The sequence below is a fragment of the Centroberyx affinis genome, unplaced genomic scaffold (genome assembly GCF_046629955.1).
Source record: "Centroberyx affinis isolate AG114_WGS23_722 - 3 ecotype Tasmania unplaced genomic scaffold, CSIRO-AGI_Caff_v1 ptg000086l_1, whole genome shotgun sequence".
Taxonomy (NCBI): domain Eukaryota; kingdom Metazoa; phylum Chordata; class Actinopteri; order Beryciformes; family Berycidae; genus Centroberyx; species Centroberyx affinis.
In genome coordinates, this window is record NW_027278794.1 from 5658 (window position 1) to 24731 (window position 19074).

At 41.7% G+C, this 19074-nt stretch overlaps 1 protein-coding gene across 1 annotated transcript in view; it reads left to right on the forward strand.

The window, feature by feature from the left end:
- The first annotated feature begins 982 nt into the window (after window positions 1-982).
- ttbk1a (tau tubulin kinase 1a) overlaps window positions 983-19074 on the forward strand; it is a 48107-nt gene continuing 30015 nt past the window's right edge. Inside the window, exons 1-6 of the mRNA XM_071522252.1 lie at window positions 983-1022; window positions 6893-7051; window positions 10263-10410; window positions 14409-14482; window positions 15030-15170; window positions 16808-16912. Coding sequence (XP_071378353.1) covers window positions 6944-7051; window positions 10263-10410; window positions 14409-14482; window positions 15030-15170; window positions 16808-16912 — 576 coding nt within the window. The 5' untranslated portion in view covers window positions 983-1022; window positions 6893-6943. The remainder of the gene's footprint in view (window positions 1023-6892; window positions 7052-10262; window positions 10411-14408; window positions 14483-15029; window positions 15171-16807; window positions 16913-19074) is intronic.

The window sequence follows — 19074 nt, forward strand, 5'->3', positions numbered from 1 at the left end:
ACAGTCACAGAGTTCTGGACAAAATCATATCTGACAATAAAAATAGTCTCAGATTTGGGTCCGAGAGACAAAATCTCATCAAATGGGGTCTGTGGCTCTTATGTCTGCTAAATTGGGGGTCCTTGATATTAAAAAAAGTTGAGAATCACTGTTATATAGGGTATATGAAATGTATTTTTTGTATGTCCAGTCCTGAACCTTCAGTGAGACCGGATGGTAAACAGGTTCAGCTCCTGCAGTGTGAAAGTCTCCCAGCTGTGAGGAAACTGAATGTGAACCGAATGTAAACGACAGGAATCAGAACTGAACTCCAAGAAATTCCATTAAATTTCTAAGAGAGTTTGTCTCGACTCTAAACATTATAGATCAAAACATTATGAATCAGATAAAAGACAAAATCATAATGTATGGATCACCATCACATGTTCTGCATCAAACAGCAGCTGAAAGGTTCCTTTAACATGTTATGATATTCAGTATTGATCATATAAAACACTATGTGGAATCTCAGATATGTGGGAAGAAAAAAGAAAAATACATGGAATTTCAGAATTTCACTGAATTAAATTCAACTTCTTGAAATTCCAATTCAATTCACATTCTGTTTCTTGTTTTGTTTTTTTTCCAATTCCAATTGAATTGATGAGTTCATTCATGAATTGATCCCAGTCTCGCAGTAGCCTACAGCAGCGCTCTGTTGTGAAGCTCCTGTCAGAAATATTAACAGTAAATATCTGAAACGGACCCGAGATGTTCAGAATAAACTCACTTTAGATTTACTGTGATGAAGAAAAGGCTCCGAGTCAGCAGGGGGCGGTGTGGAGTGAACCTCTGATGGAGGCGCAGAGGGTGTGTGTGTGTGTGTGTGTGTGTGTGTGTGTGTGTGTGTGTGTGTGTGTGTGTGTGTGTGTGTGTGTGTGTGTGTGTGTGTGTGTGTGTGTGTGTGGTGCTGATGCTGTAGAGATGGAGGAGAGGGAGTGGATCCTCGGCTCTCTGTCATCCGGACGGAACACAACATTCAGGTAGGAAATCAGAAATCACGTTAATAACGGCGACGATCTTCTTCATTCCGTTAATCTGCGGAGCGATGACGGAATATTCATCCAGACGGTGAATCTGCTGGAAGTAAATCTGTTGTGTGTGTGTGTGTGTGTGTGTGTGTGTGTGTGTGTGTGCGGCGGTCGGAGGCCAGAGGATGGAGATGGAGATTTGTGCAGCGCGAGCGGCGGCAGGCGCTTCATTCGGCCTGGAGAATAATATTTTATTTAATATTAAAAGAAGCCGCGGGCCGGAGCCGCCGGGTGGAAACCGGTTTATTGTGGACTGAAGCGGGTTTTGTTGTGAGCGGAGCGTCGGCCTGCGGCGCCAGCTGCTTCCTGTCGGGGATATTGATCTGTTATTGATGAGGCTGTGCGGGTCACTGGCTCCCTGCCGTCACTGTACCATCATAAAAAAACATTATAATAACGTTATACTAACATTATAATAACGTTATACTAACTGACATTATGATGAAGTGAGTGAGGCGGTCGGCCTGCCGCCGGACAGGCTGGGTGAGGTGGGACCAGCGGCTGAACAGCGCCGCCTGTCGTCCACAAGGAGGGTCAGCGCTCCAGCGTCAAGCTAGACAGAATGTAACTCGGCACGTCCGGTCAACATTGTCAAAATAAAAGCCTTCTCGAGGAACGCAGGCTGCAGTGTTTTCTGAGTGATACAAAGTGCCAAACAGAGAATGAAGAGAATATTTAAGGTGGAATCTGCAGTGATGAAAATGCAGTTGTTGTTATTTTAAATGTCCTAATCACAGGATGTATTCATACCTATAGTCGATATGTTTAGGGCTGCAGACTCAGATCACAGACACAGACACTGCCAGACAGTTTGAAAGGATGTCTGCCATCCTGGAAAAGCCCATTTAACCAGAGGCATGACAGATAAGACAAGATGACACTTTATTGATCTCTGTGGAGAAATTAGATCATTGCAGCAGCAAAAGTAGCCTAATAGAAATCAATAGAGAAAAAGACAAGTAGAGTAGCAGTACTAATAAAGCAGTAAAAATCTGTGAAAGACAATAAAACAATAAAGCACTAAAATGGAATGTAAATAATGTGCATAATGCACAAATGTGCATTAAACTCACATGAAGAGCCTGCAGAGGGCCAGGTGGACGGACAGGAAGTGTTGTGGCTTGCAGACTAACACAGTAAAGAAACTTTATGAAATACAGGCCTATTACAGAATGTGTCTTTCATTTAACCTATCCGTATTACCAGCTGCTTAATGTAACAAAGCTGCAGGATGGAGGGACTATTTACAGGAAAACTGCAGTGTGCAGAATGCATTAGCTTTATCATCTGTTCACTGTGTCACTATACTATAGAACAACAGTCAGGAAGTGTGTCATATGTGCTGTCTGATGTGCAGAGTGCAGATATATGCCGGAAAGTGTCCAGCTGCAGTCCAGAGTCTATCAATAAATTGTTCTGTACGCCCCAGTAATTAATAAGGATATTTTTTATGTTATGCTTTTATTTTGAAGGTAAAATTACCTAACTTCCGTTATTTTCCTGTCTGACTTGACACTGTTGATCTATGGAAGGCCGAACTGTGTCAAGTTACTACAGTTAGACAGAATAAGACTAGAAGTAGGGTGAGTTTGCTTTCAAAATAAAAGCATAAAATTTGCAGCGCACAGAACAGCACAAATGTTACAAATATTCATTGTAATCATTATATTGAATGTGGGGTGAATCCCCAGCTGTAAAAAAGATAGTAAAAATATTATATTGTGTCATGGTGTATCATATTTCCTCATGAGTTCCTTATGGTTGGGTAAATTCATGATCAAAAAATAAAACGATGAAAACAAAAAAACACAGATTCCTATTCAAATTTATTGCTTATTTGCACTTCTGTAGTTTGCGTTACTCCAGTACATAAAAGGTGGCAGCCCATGTGCGTGACAGAGAGATTTATTTTGAAAGTGCTGACAGGATGTTGTGTTAGTGGGTCGTGTTGATGCGCGCTTGACGCTGCTGGAGGCAGAGCTGCAGTGCGGACAAACAGGCTGGAGCTGGAGAACCTGACACCCAAAGGCGCTCACCGACACCCACCGACACCCACTGACAGCCGGTCCGGGTTTACCTGAGCGGGTTTTCGGGTGTCTGCTCGGCTGTCGGTTCTCCGCCCTGCTGTCAGGTTTTTATTCCAGGCGCGCTGCAGCAGATGATCTTCTGCATCGTCGCTCCCTGCAGTGGGATGCCGAGCAGGTGAAGTCAGATCATCTGGAGGACAGCGGCTGCATCTGACGGGATTTTAACGGCGTTGGACCCTGATGAGAAATTAAATAGCTGTCCTTTCCGCGCTCGATGCGTCCTTGTCCTGTAAAGCTGCCGGGCCTGTGCGTTTGAGAGCGGACGGCTGATCCCGGGTCGGTGCGGGACAGTTGAGAGGAGACGGACGGACCGATTTGATCCCGGGGGGTTTGAAGGGGAAATGGTGGCTTAGTCCCGGGAGTTTGAGGCCGCTTGGCCCGTTTCAGAGGAACGGTGGGTTTTCTGGCTCAGGACGTTTTGTGCCAAAATAAAATCCCAGATGAAGATTCCCAAAAGACGGAAAAGGAGCGGACTGTGCGCCAGGTAGGTCCGACCTGGACCACAGCCAGCATTTATTATCTCTAAAGAAATGAAATCCCCGTCAGTCAGAAGGTGGGAGTCCGCCACCGCGAGGCACGAAGGCTCAACTTGTTCAGCCTCGTTACACATGTAATGCGTCACTAAATAAATGTCTTAATGCAAATTTAAACGTAGAATGAATGCATATGTTTGATACATAATTCGGGTCAGTCTGGGCCAGATTTATTGATCAGGAGGATGTGAAACTGCGCATGCGTACAGAAGACCCATGACTGTGCACTGCAGAGTGCAGAGGAGAGATTCAGTAGCGCTGATACAGATGGAAGAGGATTTTATCTGCATCAGTAGATAACAGAACTGTGTAGTAGAACCATGTATTCATTTATTCATTAATTTATTCATTTATTCATTAATTTATTCATTTATTCATTCATTCATCTAGCCTATTCATTAATTTGTTAATCTATTCATTACTTTGTTAATCCATTCATCTATTGATTTATTAATCCATTCATTCATTCATTCATTCATTCATTCATTCATACATTCATACATTCATTCATCTATTCATTCATTCATTCATCTATTCATTCATTCATCTATTAATGACCCATTGACTGTGTTGGTTGCCCCTGTGTTGAGCTGTGTGTTAACAGTGTGTGCCTGTGTTTGGCCTGCAGGCTGACAGAGGAAGGGTTTTGTCCCGCTCAGGATTTGTTGTAAGCCGTCAGGTTTTCCAGCAGCTCAGAACTATGGTGAGCTCTCTCTGCTCCGCTCCGGCTGCAGCTGCTCTAAACTTCCATCAGAGAACAACTGGAATGCAACCCGGCTTCTGGCAGAGCACCCCCCCCCCCCCTCCCCCCCAAACCCCCCTGTCCCCCACTTTCCTGTTAAGAGATTAGTTGATTAACTACTAAACAACAGAGCAGAAGGACAGAAGGACACACTGAGGAGTAGAGGAAGATCTTTGTCAGGATGTCTCACTCTGATCTGCTGCTGAGACGCTTTGATCAGATTCAACTGCTGGAACCACAGCATCTCCCTCCAATATACATTCACTAAAACTATACTATCTATACTATACTATACTACATATTATACTATACTTTATACTACACTACACTACACTACACCATATACTATACTGTAATATTCTATACTATCCTAAACCATACTATACTATGCTGTACTAAACTATACTGTACTATGTACTACACTATACTACACTAAACCATACTATACTATACTATACTATACTATACTATGTACTACACTATACTATACTAAACCATACTATACTATACTATACTGTACTACACTATACTATACTAAACCATACTATACTATACTATACTATACTATACTATACTATACTATGTACTACACTATACTATACTAAACCATACTATACTAAACTATACTATACTATACTATGTACTACACTATACTACACTAAACCATACTATACTATACTATACTAAACCATACTATACTATACTATGATATACTATACTATGATATATACTGCAATATATTATATATTATACTATACTGTAATATACTATACTATACTAAACCATTCTATACCATACCATACCACACTATACTATACTATATTATACTATACTAAACCTTACTATACTATATTAGTCTTTATTATACTATATTATACTATACTATACTATACTACTGTACTATACTATACTAGTCTTTATTATACTATACTGTACTACACTATACTATATAGTACTATACTGTACTACATTATACTATACTGTACTATATTATACAATGCTATATAGTATTATACTATATTATCCTATACGATGAAACAATAAAACTATACTATACTATACTATACTATAATATACTAGGCTATACTATACTATGTACTGGACTATACAACATAATACTACACTATATGATTACTATACTATATTGTTTATGACTATTGTAGACAATATGGGGAAATGCTGTGGTCCCGCCCCTCTGCAGTGATTGGCGGCTCAGCGGCGTATTGACGACTGCACCAGGTTTCACTACATTTACAGTGTTCCAGTCTTCCAGACGCTGATCACACTGAGGCTGGTAGATGGATGCTGCTGTCTGACTGGCACAGTCTGTTTCACTGCAGATGTAGAGAAGCCTCCCCACCTTCCCGGTCTGGTTCGTCCCGTCAGAGCCGGTCTGACTGGAAACACAGCGGACAGACTCCATTACTCCCGGTCCAGCTGAGCTCTGCATGCACAACTGACGGCCCGTGGCATTGCATGCAGAATAGCATGGTTTGGGGACTGACATGCATCACTTTGAACCTAAAGTCTAACCCCACAAATCCACTGAAAACTGATAACCATTCATGGCAGATAGGACTGTATCGCTCTCAAACCACACAACCTGTTTCCTCCAGCTGTGAAACCAGTGAGTTCAGGTCTGACTGGAGCCATGATGGGACCAGTCAGTGCCACATGTAGGCTGCAGTTTAGACACAGTCATCTAGCTCAGTATGATGAATCAACACTGTTACAGCATCCTGCAGCACTATTCTGCTGTAGTGTTTCTATTCTGTCATATTTAGTATTGTACTATGTAATGTAGATGCTGATCTAGTTCAGACTGGTATATTATATTTATATTTATTATATTAAACATTTTGTTATGCCATGCAGATGGTTATCTAGTTCACACTGGTATATTATATTTAGCATTTTATTATATTTAGTATGTTCAGTATGTTATGATGCCAGGTTGGCTGTCTAGCTGACATCCCGACATCGAGCAGCGGTTCCCATCAGGATGAAACCAGAGAGGCGAGTCCAGCCCGCTTCCTGTCAACATGATATTTGCTACAGTTACTGCAAATACCATCAACTCCCCCCCCCCCCCACCCCCACCCCCTCCTGCCCCCCCGCCCCAAACACCGGCCCCACCGGCCCGTAGCCTGATCCAGCTAGCAGCTAGGAGAATGGCTTCTAATGGCGGCCAGCCATTTATAATGCCTGTTATTATTACTGCTACGACTGTCCCAGGGGCCACCGGTACAGACTGGCTGTACTGGGAAGCTCCCAGTGTGAATGTGAAGCAGGGCGGAGTTCAGTGAACCTTCCCTGCAGAAATAAAGCTTGCATAAAATGTCTGTTCGTTAAAACCAACTGCTGTCCTGTTGAACCCCCTTCCTTCCTTCCTTCCTTCCTTCCTTCCCTCCTCCCTTCCTCCCTTCCTCCCCTCCTCTCCTGCCTCCTCCCTCCTCACAGATAAATGGCTCGTTTAAGCTGGGAGCTGCTCGTGTTCTGTCAGGCTGGCAGATGCAGTGCCTAGTGCCGGGCCTCCAGGACAACGCCAACATGAACGGGACGGCCGAGCAGGCCGACATCCTGCCGCCCAACTGCATGGTCAAAGACCGCTGGAAAGTGGTGAGTCAGGACGCCTCCTCCGCCCCCCCACACACTTCACTGTGTTCTCACTGTGGTCGAGTGTTTGCACTTTTTAACAAGCTGCTGTTGGATAAAAGTCACACCTGCATTTTCTCAATGTGTTTTGGAAAAGCTACAGCGAGGTTTTAAAAGGGTTTAAGGTCCGAAAATTCATGAAACTTGGAAATGTCCCTCCTTCCTTCCTTCTTTCCATCCTTTCTTCCTTCCTTCCCTCCTTCCCCCCTTCCCATCTTCCTTCCTTCCCTCTTTTACACTTTCCCTCCCTCCTTTCTTCCATTTTCAGTTTTTAACAAGCATAACACTGCTGTTGGACAAGCGTCACACATCTACATTTTCTCACTGATTTGAAATGTTTCAGGGGCCCAACGGTCATGAAACTCACCCAAGAATCAATTTAGAAATGTGCAATTCCAGTAAGAAGAAGAAAAACATTTCTGCTGTGTGTTTTTCTCCACAGCGGTGATGTCTTGATAGCTTCTGACCTGTTTCTGCCTCTGCTGGCCGTTTGTGTTGCAAACAAACAAAATTACACAGAAAAATGTTTCAGGGTCTGTTGGTCTGTGTGATGGAAATCTGACTTTTGGGTTCGGGTTTCAGAAAGAGATTCAACTCATATGAGCAAATGTTCACACATAAATACAGTATTGCTTTACATGCTATTATTTGATTTTAAAGTCAGATTAGTTGGCATCATTCTTCATATTTTTCTGGTGAAATACCCCTTTAATTGCATCCCATGTGCCGTGGCAAGGCTTTGCTTTCCTGAAATAAGAACTTGCGTAACGCAGTTCCTCGGTCGCTCGGCCGGCCTGTCGCAGCCAATCAGACGGCAGCAGATCCCGGCGCAGCGCTGCATGTGAAACTGCAGGCTGTTTGCACTTGGCTGATCAATTTGTGTTCTCCGCTCGGTTGCCGTGGTTCCAGGCCACCGAGCCACAGAGCCACAGAGCCACAGAGCCACAGAGCCACAGGGCCACAGGGCCACAGGGCTACAGAGCCACAGAGCCACAGAGCCACAGGGCCACAGAGCCACAGGGCCACAGAGCCACAGAGCCACAGGGCCACAGGGCCACAGAGCCACAGGGCCACAGAGCCACAGAGCCACAGAGCCACAGGGCCACAGAGCCACAGAGCCACAGGGCCACAGGGCCACAGGGCCACAGAGCCACAGGGCCACAGAGCCACAGAGCCACAGGGCCACAGGGCCACAGAGCCACAGAGCCACAGAGCCACAGGGCCACAGGGCCACAGGGCCACAGAGCCACAGGGCCACAGGGCCACAGAGCCACAGAGCCACAGAGGGTGACCAAGGGCGGATATTTCATTTCACTGTTGGAGGGAAACAATAAACAGAAAAATTTCTCAAGAGCAATTCGTGAAGGGGACACCAAAGGTGCCGCCAAAAGTACTGTTGTATTAAATGTATATAGAGGAAACCCTTATTACTACTATATACAGTATACTGGATAATTGATAGGTAAATAACTTGAGGGTTGCATCAGCATGTTCAAATGTTTTAAATAATTATATTAATAGTAATTATAGAGTAATAATAGTTATACTGCCCCGTACCAATATGGCGGTCGCGTTAACGCACAAGATTCAGGTAATGGAGCGAACAAAATGTAGTCTGATTACAACTGGAAATGTGTTTTATTCTATTGAGTGGTAGAAGTAAAGAAAAATGTCTGACACATCCTTTGTTTTAAGTTAACCTTTGCAAAGTAGCTACTGACTGGAGGTCAGCCACCACTGACACACTTCCAGAGATCACTCCACAGACACTTATACTGAGGGCTGATGTGTGTGTGTGTGTGTGGGTTCATGTGTGTGTGGGTTCATGTGTGTGTGGGTTAATGTGTGTGTGGGGGTTCGTGTGTGTGGGTTCATGTGTGTGGGGGTTCATGTGTGTGTGGGTTCATGTGTGTGGGGGTTCATGTGTGTGGGGGTTCATGCGTGTGGGGGTTCACACGCATTGTTTTGCGTCTATAATTAGCACAAGTGATTTCAATGCATATTATTATATTATTTAAAATTATATAGTTATATTTACAACGATATATTGAGGGGGACAACTCTCTGTTTTTCCCAGGAAGGGGGGGTCAGGGGGGGTCCGGACACGATTTGGAATAATCAATGCTAATCAATGTTCTCTACTCTTAACTGCCGTAATTCCTCACTCACATGCCTCGCTTAAGCCCCAGTGGTAGGTTACAATTATTTCAAAGTTTCTCACAGAGATCACAGGGTTCACATCACTTAATTCAGGATTAATTTTAACATCCTGTTAATCACCTGTAAGGCCTTGAACAGTCTGGATCAGTGAGGTTTTGCCCCGACACAAAGCAGCAGGTCTCTTAGGTCTTCAGACTGAAGGCTTCTGGTCCAAACTTAAACAATAAACCCTTTTTGGAAAAGCTTCCCACTATGGATGGGACAAAATATTGAAATTCAATACATCACAATACAAAATGTGACGATCTGTATGTTGTGTCAGGAACATGAATGGTGATATCAGCTCCATGTTATTCTGCTGTCAGGAACATGAATGGTGATATCAGCTCCATGTTATTCTGCTGTCAGGAACATGAATGGTGATATCAGCTCCATGTTATTCTGCTGTATTAATCACCAATGAGACTCTTGACCATCACAGTTTCACAAGCTCTCCATCCAGATTATATTATTGTCACTTTGTAATGACATTTTTAAATTGTTGTTTACATTCTAGCAGCCAATGGCATCGCTAGAAAGATTTGAGTCTTAGAAATTCTGCACTGTCAGACTTTGTTGACACTAAACTTTTATTGATCACATCGCATCCTGGCTGTATTGAATCCTGAACCTCAGATCACGTATCGAATCGTATCAGGAGATAAACTGATTGTCCATCACTACTTCCCACTAATCTGAGATCAGCAAACCCAGCTGAATGTTTAAACAGCAAAAAACTAAAAACTAAAAACTTTAAAAACTAAAATCTTTTTATTTTTGTCTGTCATGCTGTTATTTCTTTCATTTCTGTTAAGTGTCTGTTATCTTGTTTTGTTTTATGAAGCACTTTGTGACCCCGGTTTTGAAAGGTGCTACATGAATCAAAATTTATTTACCCACTCAGTTACATCATCAGCTTTATGCTCAGCTAAATAACGCAGACTAACACCGTTTCCGTCATGCTTCCCCCGTCCAGCTGAAGAAGATCGGTGGGGGGGGTTTCGGGGAGATCTACGAGGCCTTGGACCTTCTGACCAGGGAGAACGTGGCGCTGAAGGTGGAGTCGGCCCAGCAGCCCAAACAGGTTCTGAAGATGGAGGTGGCGGTGCTGAAGAAGCTGCAGGGTGAGACTGAACACACACTGCAGAGTCCTGCTGCTAAAGCTGTAAACCTGCAGCGTCTTCTCAGGGTAAACAGGAAGTGATGCGGCAGCAGAGCAGAGCGTCTCACTGACTGTTTGTCCGAATTAAATTAAAAAGAGGGAAATCTAAAAGTGTCTCCTGAACAGCAGCAGAGAAAGACTCCCGAGGCAAAACAGGGTCAAAACTCAGTGCTTGTAACCTGGATGTCACATGAACAGACTTCAACTCTGAGCAACATCACACAGTTTGCTGCTCTGAATCTTTTATCACACATTCACAAAACTGTTTGCTCTGTCTGTGAGGTTTTTTTTGCAACCTCACATTTCACAAAATGTTGTTTACAACTACAAATCTTTTCTACACATTTACACATTATTTGTGTTTGCTTAAATCTTTTTTACACATTCACACATTCAAATACATTCATGCAAAATGTTTTCACATGTTCACAAATGCTGATATACAACTGCAAGTCTCAAATTATTTGCGAAAATCATTTCACAAGCTCAGAATCTTTTTTACAAGCTCAAAATCTTTTTGACTCTTTATTGAGCCCATAAAGAGAGAGGAGAGAAAAAAGATTCGATAAGAGATTGGTCAGACTCAAAGCTTAACGTATTTTACCAACTTGGAGCCGATTCCAAAATGGAACCAGCGAACGGAACTCAACCCTAGTCATGAAGTTTGAATTTTTCTTGCTGCCATTTGGAAAAGTTGTCTAGTCAGTGCAGCTTTAAGTCATTTAAGTCAAGTTTAATAAGAAGAGTTCTACCTGGAACCAGGTTGGAAAGGTTCTGCAGCCTGAAATGGAGAAACACCCAGATCATCATCTCAACGTCTGCTTGACCTTTAACCTCACTGTGCTGTTAAAACTCTGACTGTGTTTGGAGGAAGCAGAGTGAAACTAAACATCTAGTCAGGCATGATATCAAAGAATATGATGTGATTATCTTGCTGAATATTGCAAAAAACTGCAATACAGTTTACAGATACACATTTTTCAACATTTTAGATTTCTCAGACAAGAAACATTTTTAATCAAAAACTAAGATGTTGTTTCTTTAAAATTTGTTCTTTTTGAATACAATGATTTTTTTTAATATGTGTAATTTAATTTATAGGCCAGAAATTGCTCTCAGCAGCAGAATACAATGTTAGGACTCTGAGAAAATAATTGCAGCCTCTTGTGATTTGGAAATTGAAGTAGTTCATTTTGTGATTTTCAGTTTGTTTGTTTTTTTCGATTAATTGTGCAGCTCTAATATCTGTCTAGCTTAAGAGGAAAGAGGAGCAGAGAGGAGGAAAGCACACACACATGCTGACACACACACACACACACACACTGACACTCACACACACACACACACACAGATGTCATTGCGGACTTGTGAAGGTGTTTTCTGTGCAGGTCTTCCAAACTGAATCAGGTGATGATAGATGGTGGGACGTCTCCTCGTGTTTTAGCGTTATATAACCACAGAGCTAAAGCAGGGACGGTGTCACATGTCTGTGTGCCAGAACAACATGTGATTGGTCCGTTCGTTAATTAACAGAGCGGCTCCCATTGGCCGGCTGAGTCACCGCAGCTCTCGACTCCGGCTCTTTACTGACTGCTGACTGAGTAACGGCAGCAGGCAGGCGGAGGTCGGGCCGCAGCAGGCTGACTCATTAGACAGACTGTCAGCGATCAGAGTAACAGTAGATGATGTGTAATACTGAAGTGAACAGCCGTGTGACTCCTTAAAAGGAAATGTGTCCAGTTTAATGTCCTGGCTGATGTGTTCTGAACTTAATTAGTTTGGACTTTGGAATTTTTCTAGACATAAAGGATAAAATCATTGATTTTGTTCCTGTATATAATGAGTCTCTTCCTCCCTGTAGCACTTGGACCCACAGACAGTATTGGCTCCAGACTCAGCTGTCGGTTTAAACAGCGAGCTCCACTGCCTCTTGCTGCTAACACTGGCCCCCATGCAGTATCCTCGATTTATTCTCATTTTGTTAGTACCCATTGATTTCTGGGATTCACCAATGTTTTCTTATTTTTGCTCTTCTCTTAGGTAAGAGAAAATTTTACGAGTGGTCGAGAGCACTCTTACCAAGATAAGAAAAAAACATCTCGTTTTCACAGTCCACAAATTGTTTGTCCAACGCAAGGAAACATAAGTTTTAAATTTGAGGAACATAAAAAAACACATGAATATCATATAATCAAATTTAGATTATTATATGTTTTAGAGTAATTATAATGATTGGATTATTGAATTTGTGGGCTAAAGAAATACTATTGGTCCATTGATCCCAATTAAGACTATAAAAACCCTTGGATGATATTGCGTGCGTTCAGCTTCTGAACGGCTTACATGCTGCTCTGTGATGCTTTGTCCATCCAGGCCTTACAGAGAAAGAGTTTTTACAGATCACACAGATCTATTTGATGAGGCGGATGAACGGCTGCTGAGCCGGTTCAGATTGCCAAGAGCATCTCTCCAATTCTTGGCCATGTGCCACCATATTTGCACACGGCACAACACCCGCCCTTATATGGTGTTTAGGGGGCGTTACCTATGCTAATAATAAACAATCGGCCACGCGCCTCCAATTTATGATCAAGTGGGATTCATCATTCAGCACACCTGGGTAAGAGCAGATCTGGATGGTTAAGGACGTTTGGTGCATCTGGAGTTGACTTCTCTTATTTTTTTGCTTAACAGAAAATTAAGAGAAATTTAAGAGAATGTTGCTGCATGAGGCCCAATGAGTCCAAACAGGGTTTGTCAAAATATCTCCAAAAAAAGGCAGTCTGTGAAAACGATATGGCGACCACTGACTCTGGAGACAATATTGTCCAGGGTCCAAAAATTACAGGTGTGGAAGAGACAATATAGGTCTGAAATCGCTGAAATTATCCCTTAAGACTAGAGGTGAGTCTTTGCTGTTTGGGAAGTCTGAGCTGTGGAACGACTTTTTTATTCTTGCTGTTACCTAGGGCTTTTCAGCCATTTTTTCTTTTATGTTTGGTGTTTTTTATTTTATTGTATTTTATTTTTTATTTTATTGTATAGTTGATTGTTTTACTGTTGAATTGGGTTCTTTTATTGTGAAACACTGTGACTTCATTTTGAAAGGTGCTGTACAAATACAATTTATTAATTTATATTATTATTACTATTATTGTTATTGTTATTATTACTATAGCAATATGTGTTCCAGTGTGCAGAGCTGAGGACAAACGCAACAGAAACTAGGGCTGCACAATTAGAAATATAAAATATTAAAAAAATAAAAATATAAAATTGCAATATCAACTATCACAAGGGGCTGCAGCTATTTTCTCAGAGTGGCATTTCCTAACATGCTGTTCTGCTGCTGAGGTCAGTTTCTACCCTATATATCAAACCCCTATAAATCAAATACTTTCATTGTATTCAAACATAGCAACTATTAAGCAACAACATCTCAGTTTTTTAATAAAAATGTCTTTTTTGCTAAAAAATCTTCAACCTTCACACAAACAACTGTATGAATCTGATAGATGTTATGAAGCGGCAGTTATATACATATGAATCTTTTATACTACAGAATTATTTTTAATTAAGTCATTCATATTATATGAAACAAGAATACCAAGGTATTTAAAGCCATTGTTAGAATTTGGAAAGAGATGTCTGGAATATCAGACTCCCTGTATCTCCCCATCAGGAGGGCAACAGACTTTCCAAAATTAATCTTGTAAACTGAAATTGAGCTAAAGTTGCATGTCAGTTGTGTAAGGATCGGTACAGAAACATCTGGATTAGATAAGAACAACAAAACGTCATCTGCATACAATGCAATCTTATGACTGTAAGCATCCGTTTGAATGCCAATTATTTGGCATTGATCTAACCACACCCATATTAATGCAGAGTGAATGTTACCTGCCTCATACTGCAGGTAGGAACCTCTGCTGATTCTGTCTTCTTCTTCTCCTCTTCCAGGTAAAAACCATGTCTGTAAGTTTATTGGCTGCGGGAGAAACGACAAATTCAACTACGTGGTAATGCAGCTTCAGGTGAGTCTGCTGGTCACTGCTGTTGGATTTACCTTAAATTAGTTTTTAATCCTGTTGTTGTTGTTATTATTATTAGCATTAGCATTAGCATTATTATTAGCCTTATTATTATTGTCCTTTCCAGTGTTGTCGTCATTTCGGGGGTTTCAGATTCTGTCTGGATCCTTTTTTTCTACCGATGGCATAAATGAATGGAATTTTTGGATCCTGTTTGCCAACCATTCTGTTCTTAAAATGGGCGAAATAGTAGAAATTAGTAGAAATTACATATGATGAAGTTATTACATATATTGATAAAAAATATTTTGTTAACAACCATGGCGCGGATGTTGCGTTATCCTCACTTCACAGGTTCAAAACAGAAAGAGTCAATAATAGTGTTGGACGCAGTTAAAGGCTTTAACATCATTTTAAAACTCTATTCATTTTCACATTAGACCAAAAGGGGGCGGGGCCATAATCTCATATTTGGGCTGAAAAATTATGTCACACTTGAGTGGAGAATTAATTACTGTTATGTAATAAAGTGTGACTTGCTGTGTGTCAGGGCCGTAACCTGGCGGACCTGAGGCGGAGTCAGCCCAGAGGAACCTTCACCATGAGCACCACCCTGCGGCTGGGGAAGCAGATCCTGGAGTCCATCGAAGCGATCCACTCTGTGGGCTTCCTGCACCGCGACATCAAACCGGTACGACGCACACAGCAAGCTGAGAGCAGGAGGCTGAATGACCTGATCTAGTTTAGTTTAGTTTAGTTTATTTGTTTATTTGTAAGGGACAAGTATATAGAAACTTTGACAGTTGCAGAAGCAGTGTCCATACACATGTATATAGCCAAAGCTAATTTTCAACACCAGTCCCTTGATGGGCATTGATGGGTCAAGCAATCATTAAAATATCTAAATCTAATGTCTAAAGTCAGACTGGAGCCAGGCCTCCCAAAAAAATCACAACTGAATAAAATAGAATACTAGGAAGATAATAATATGAAAAGAAGAGAATAATAATAATAAGATAATGGAGCACTGTATACTACCTGCATACATTTGCATATTAAGAGGAAAATGTTCTTGAAACTACTACAACTTCTTAACAGAGATGTGACCAAGTCAACTTTGATCGAGTCCCAAGTCAGTCACAAGTCTTGAGGCACAAGTCTCAAGTAAAGTCTCAACTCTAAATGTAGATTACCAAGTCAAGTCCAAGTCATTAATGTCAAGTCTCAAGTCTAAATGTAGAACAGCAAGTCAAGTCAGAACAAATCAAGAGTCCAGTATCAATTTAATATCTTAAAGAAAACTAAATATCTAGGACTTTTCAATGCAATATGGTTTTAATAGGATAAAAACTTGGTAAGAGCATCATGAGTTTGATTTCTAGAATCAGTTTCAACTTCAATAAATTCAATCATTCCATACAAATTCAGAAAACAGAATTTAAATTCAGTCGTCTGCTGGAACAAATCTCATCACTTTCAATCTAAGTCATTCACACAAACACAAGATCTCAAGTCAAGACTTTAGAAACCTTTTCAAGTCATCAAAGTACAAGTCAGAGTCAAGTCCCAAGTCAGCAGAACCCAGGTCAAGTCAAGTGTCAAGTCTTCTCTTCATGCATCAAGTCAAGTCTCAAGCAGTTAAAACTGGGACTCGAGTCCCCACCTCTGCTTCTTAATGTTTTAAGATACAGAGTTCATGTTAATACTGCCAGTGTGTTACCTGAAGTCAAGTATGTAGACATAAACATTTGCAAATTAATGCATTAATTAGCTTAATTAATCACCCTCGTTAGCATAACGGGTTGTGTGTAATATATCATGGTGATTATGGCGGTGCCCCTCAGAGTGAATGATTTTCTCTAGTTTTTATGAAACTTTGTTGAATCAGTTAAGTCAGTCAGTAGAATTAAACTCAGTCTCCAGATCTGTAGAGGATTGTTGTCTTGTGATGTTTATTATTCTGATCTTGTTAAAAAAGCTGCGGATATGAGACTTGATTCAGACTTGATATGGTTTCAGTGCTGAGTTAAAATGGATTAAGTTGGTGAAGTTAAGTCTGTTCTGTTATGAATTCAGTTGATTTTATGTTTTATTTAACGTGTTCATGACAGTAAAATGTAGCAGCCTTTGTTCCTTTTATGGCAAACCAGTCACAAATTATTCATTCAAATGATTCAGCTGCAGTTGTGTTGGCGGTTTATTCCAGTTGATTTTTCCAGCTGTGTTGCAGATGTTGGTTTTGTCATCTCACCTGCAGGCTTCAGGTTTCTCTCTTCATGGTTTCAGTCTTGAAGCGAGCTGAAGTCTTGTTGTGTTTTTTTCCTGCAGTCGAACTTTGCGATGGGCCGGCTTCCCTCCACCTACAGGAAGTGCTACATGCTGGACTTCGGTCTGGCCCGGCAGTACACCAACACCACCGGAGAGGTCCGACCGGTAAGAAACTTTATGGCCAGCGTGCAGGCTGACAGAGCCACAGGGAGAGCCAGGTGTTTCTCAGCTGCCTCACTGTGGGGAAGAGGAACCAGAAGACTGTAAAAACTCAACAGACAGTTAATGAGCTGCATTTGACTGATTTTCTTCTGTGTATTGACTTATTTCCGAATGAAACAGAAAGTTAGGGCGGGAAGTGTCAGTGGGAGGGGCTTATTTGAATATTAATGAGATATGGAGGAAGTGGGCGGACAGCAGTCTGGACTCCGCCTCCGTCACCCATCTGGGAAAAGAGTTTTAGGTGAAGCAGCCAGAAACACTTCCTCGTCCGTGTTGCAGCTGAACTGAGCTGCATGCTGGGAAAAAATAAGAATAATTCCAACAGTTATCAATATTTCACTGGATTACATTATTGTATCTGTCTATCTATCAATCTATTTCTTTATTCTTATCTGTTATGTTTTGTAGTTCAGGTTCCTTCAACCTGCTAAACAAGAATAATAATAATAAACTACGCAGGCAGACAGACAGACAGACAGACAGACAGACAGACAGACAGACAGACAGACAGACAGAGACAGACAGGCAGACAGACAGACAGAGACAGACAGGCAGACAGAGACAGACAGGCAGACAGACAGGCAGACAGAGACAGACAGGCAGACAGACAGACAGAGACAGACAGACAGACAGAGACAGACAGGCAGACAGACAGGCAGACAGACAGGGCGGGTTTGCTGCATTGCAGTACATTAGTTCAATACATTAGTTGTAGATTGTGTCAGTCTGTACTGTACTGTTAGTCTGTTATATAGTATCATAGTGATCAATCAATTGTTACTGATAGGGACGGACTAGATATTATTATTTGGTCAGTGTGATAAAGTATTAGTCCGAGAGGAACGTCGGTCCTGATTTTTCCTTGATGGGATTTTTTAGATTTGGCTTCTAGATAAATTCCTGGTGTCTTCTGATCGTTTCTCTGCAGCAGAAAGATAAAAACTGTGAGATCAATCAGGTTTTGATTCTCCAGACAGAGATAAAGAGAGAGCCGCACCTCACTGCTCACTGCCTGCATTCAGCTTCATCTAATGCAATTATTTAGGCTTTAATTGAAAAGGCTAATGGTGATTTTTGAGTCTTTTATTGTGAAAAGTATTAAAACGCCGCCAGACATAATTATTCATCAGTCAGTAATCCTGGTCTTTGTAGTCCAGTTTCATGCTAATCAAAACCCAACTGGAACTAAGCTGCTGTTAGCATGAGCAACTCTCTCTCTCTCTCCTCTCCTCCTCTCCTCTCCTCTCCTCCTCTCCTCCTCCTCTCCTGCAGTAGTATTGCGTTGGATCTGAGTGCAGCAGTGAGATGAATATTTGATGCTCCTGCATGCGTCAGTGGGCGAGAGACTTCAGGCTCCCTCTCTCTCTCTCTCTCTGTCGCTCTCTCTCATTCCCCTCAACTCCTCCCTCCATCCTTTGTTTCCCTATGTCTCTCTCTCTCTCTCTCTCTCTCTCTCTCTCTGTCTCTCTCTTTCTCTCTCTCTCTGTACAGCTGAGTCAGCTTCAACCCATTGATCTGTGATGAACACCTCACTCTAGCTCTCTCTTTCTCTCTGTATGTCTCTCTCTTTCTCGTTTGCTCTGCGTCTTTTCCTCATTTGCCCCTCCCCCACTTTTCCCTCTGCATCTCTATTCTCTACCTCCTCTGTGCATTATCCTCTCTCCTCTCTCTCTCGCTCTCTCCCTCTCTCTCTCTCCCTCCCTCCCTCCCTCTCTCCTGTTTCGTCATGTTTATCTCTCAGCAGTACTGCAGCCATTAGTGTGTGTTGTTAACCAGTCAGACTGGTTTCTGCTCTGATATTCTCCTGTTATTAAACTGGATCTGGTCTGATATGATGGATATGATGCAGTTTGATTGATTACATATTTATTGTAGAATTGATCAATACTACACTGGTTGTTTATGGTTGTTTACATTTTAATCAGATTCCACACAAGTATGGATCTATGTTTTATTATTAGTATTATTATTAGTAGTAGTAATAGTAGTATTACTAGTAACACCAGCACGCATGATTATGAATTATTATTATTAGTAGCATTAGCATTATTATTTGGTGCTCGGGGATACCTCAATAAGAGCCGGGCTCTGTGTGTGTGTGGCTT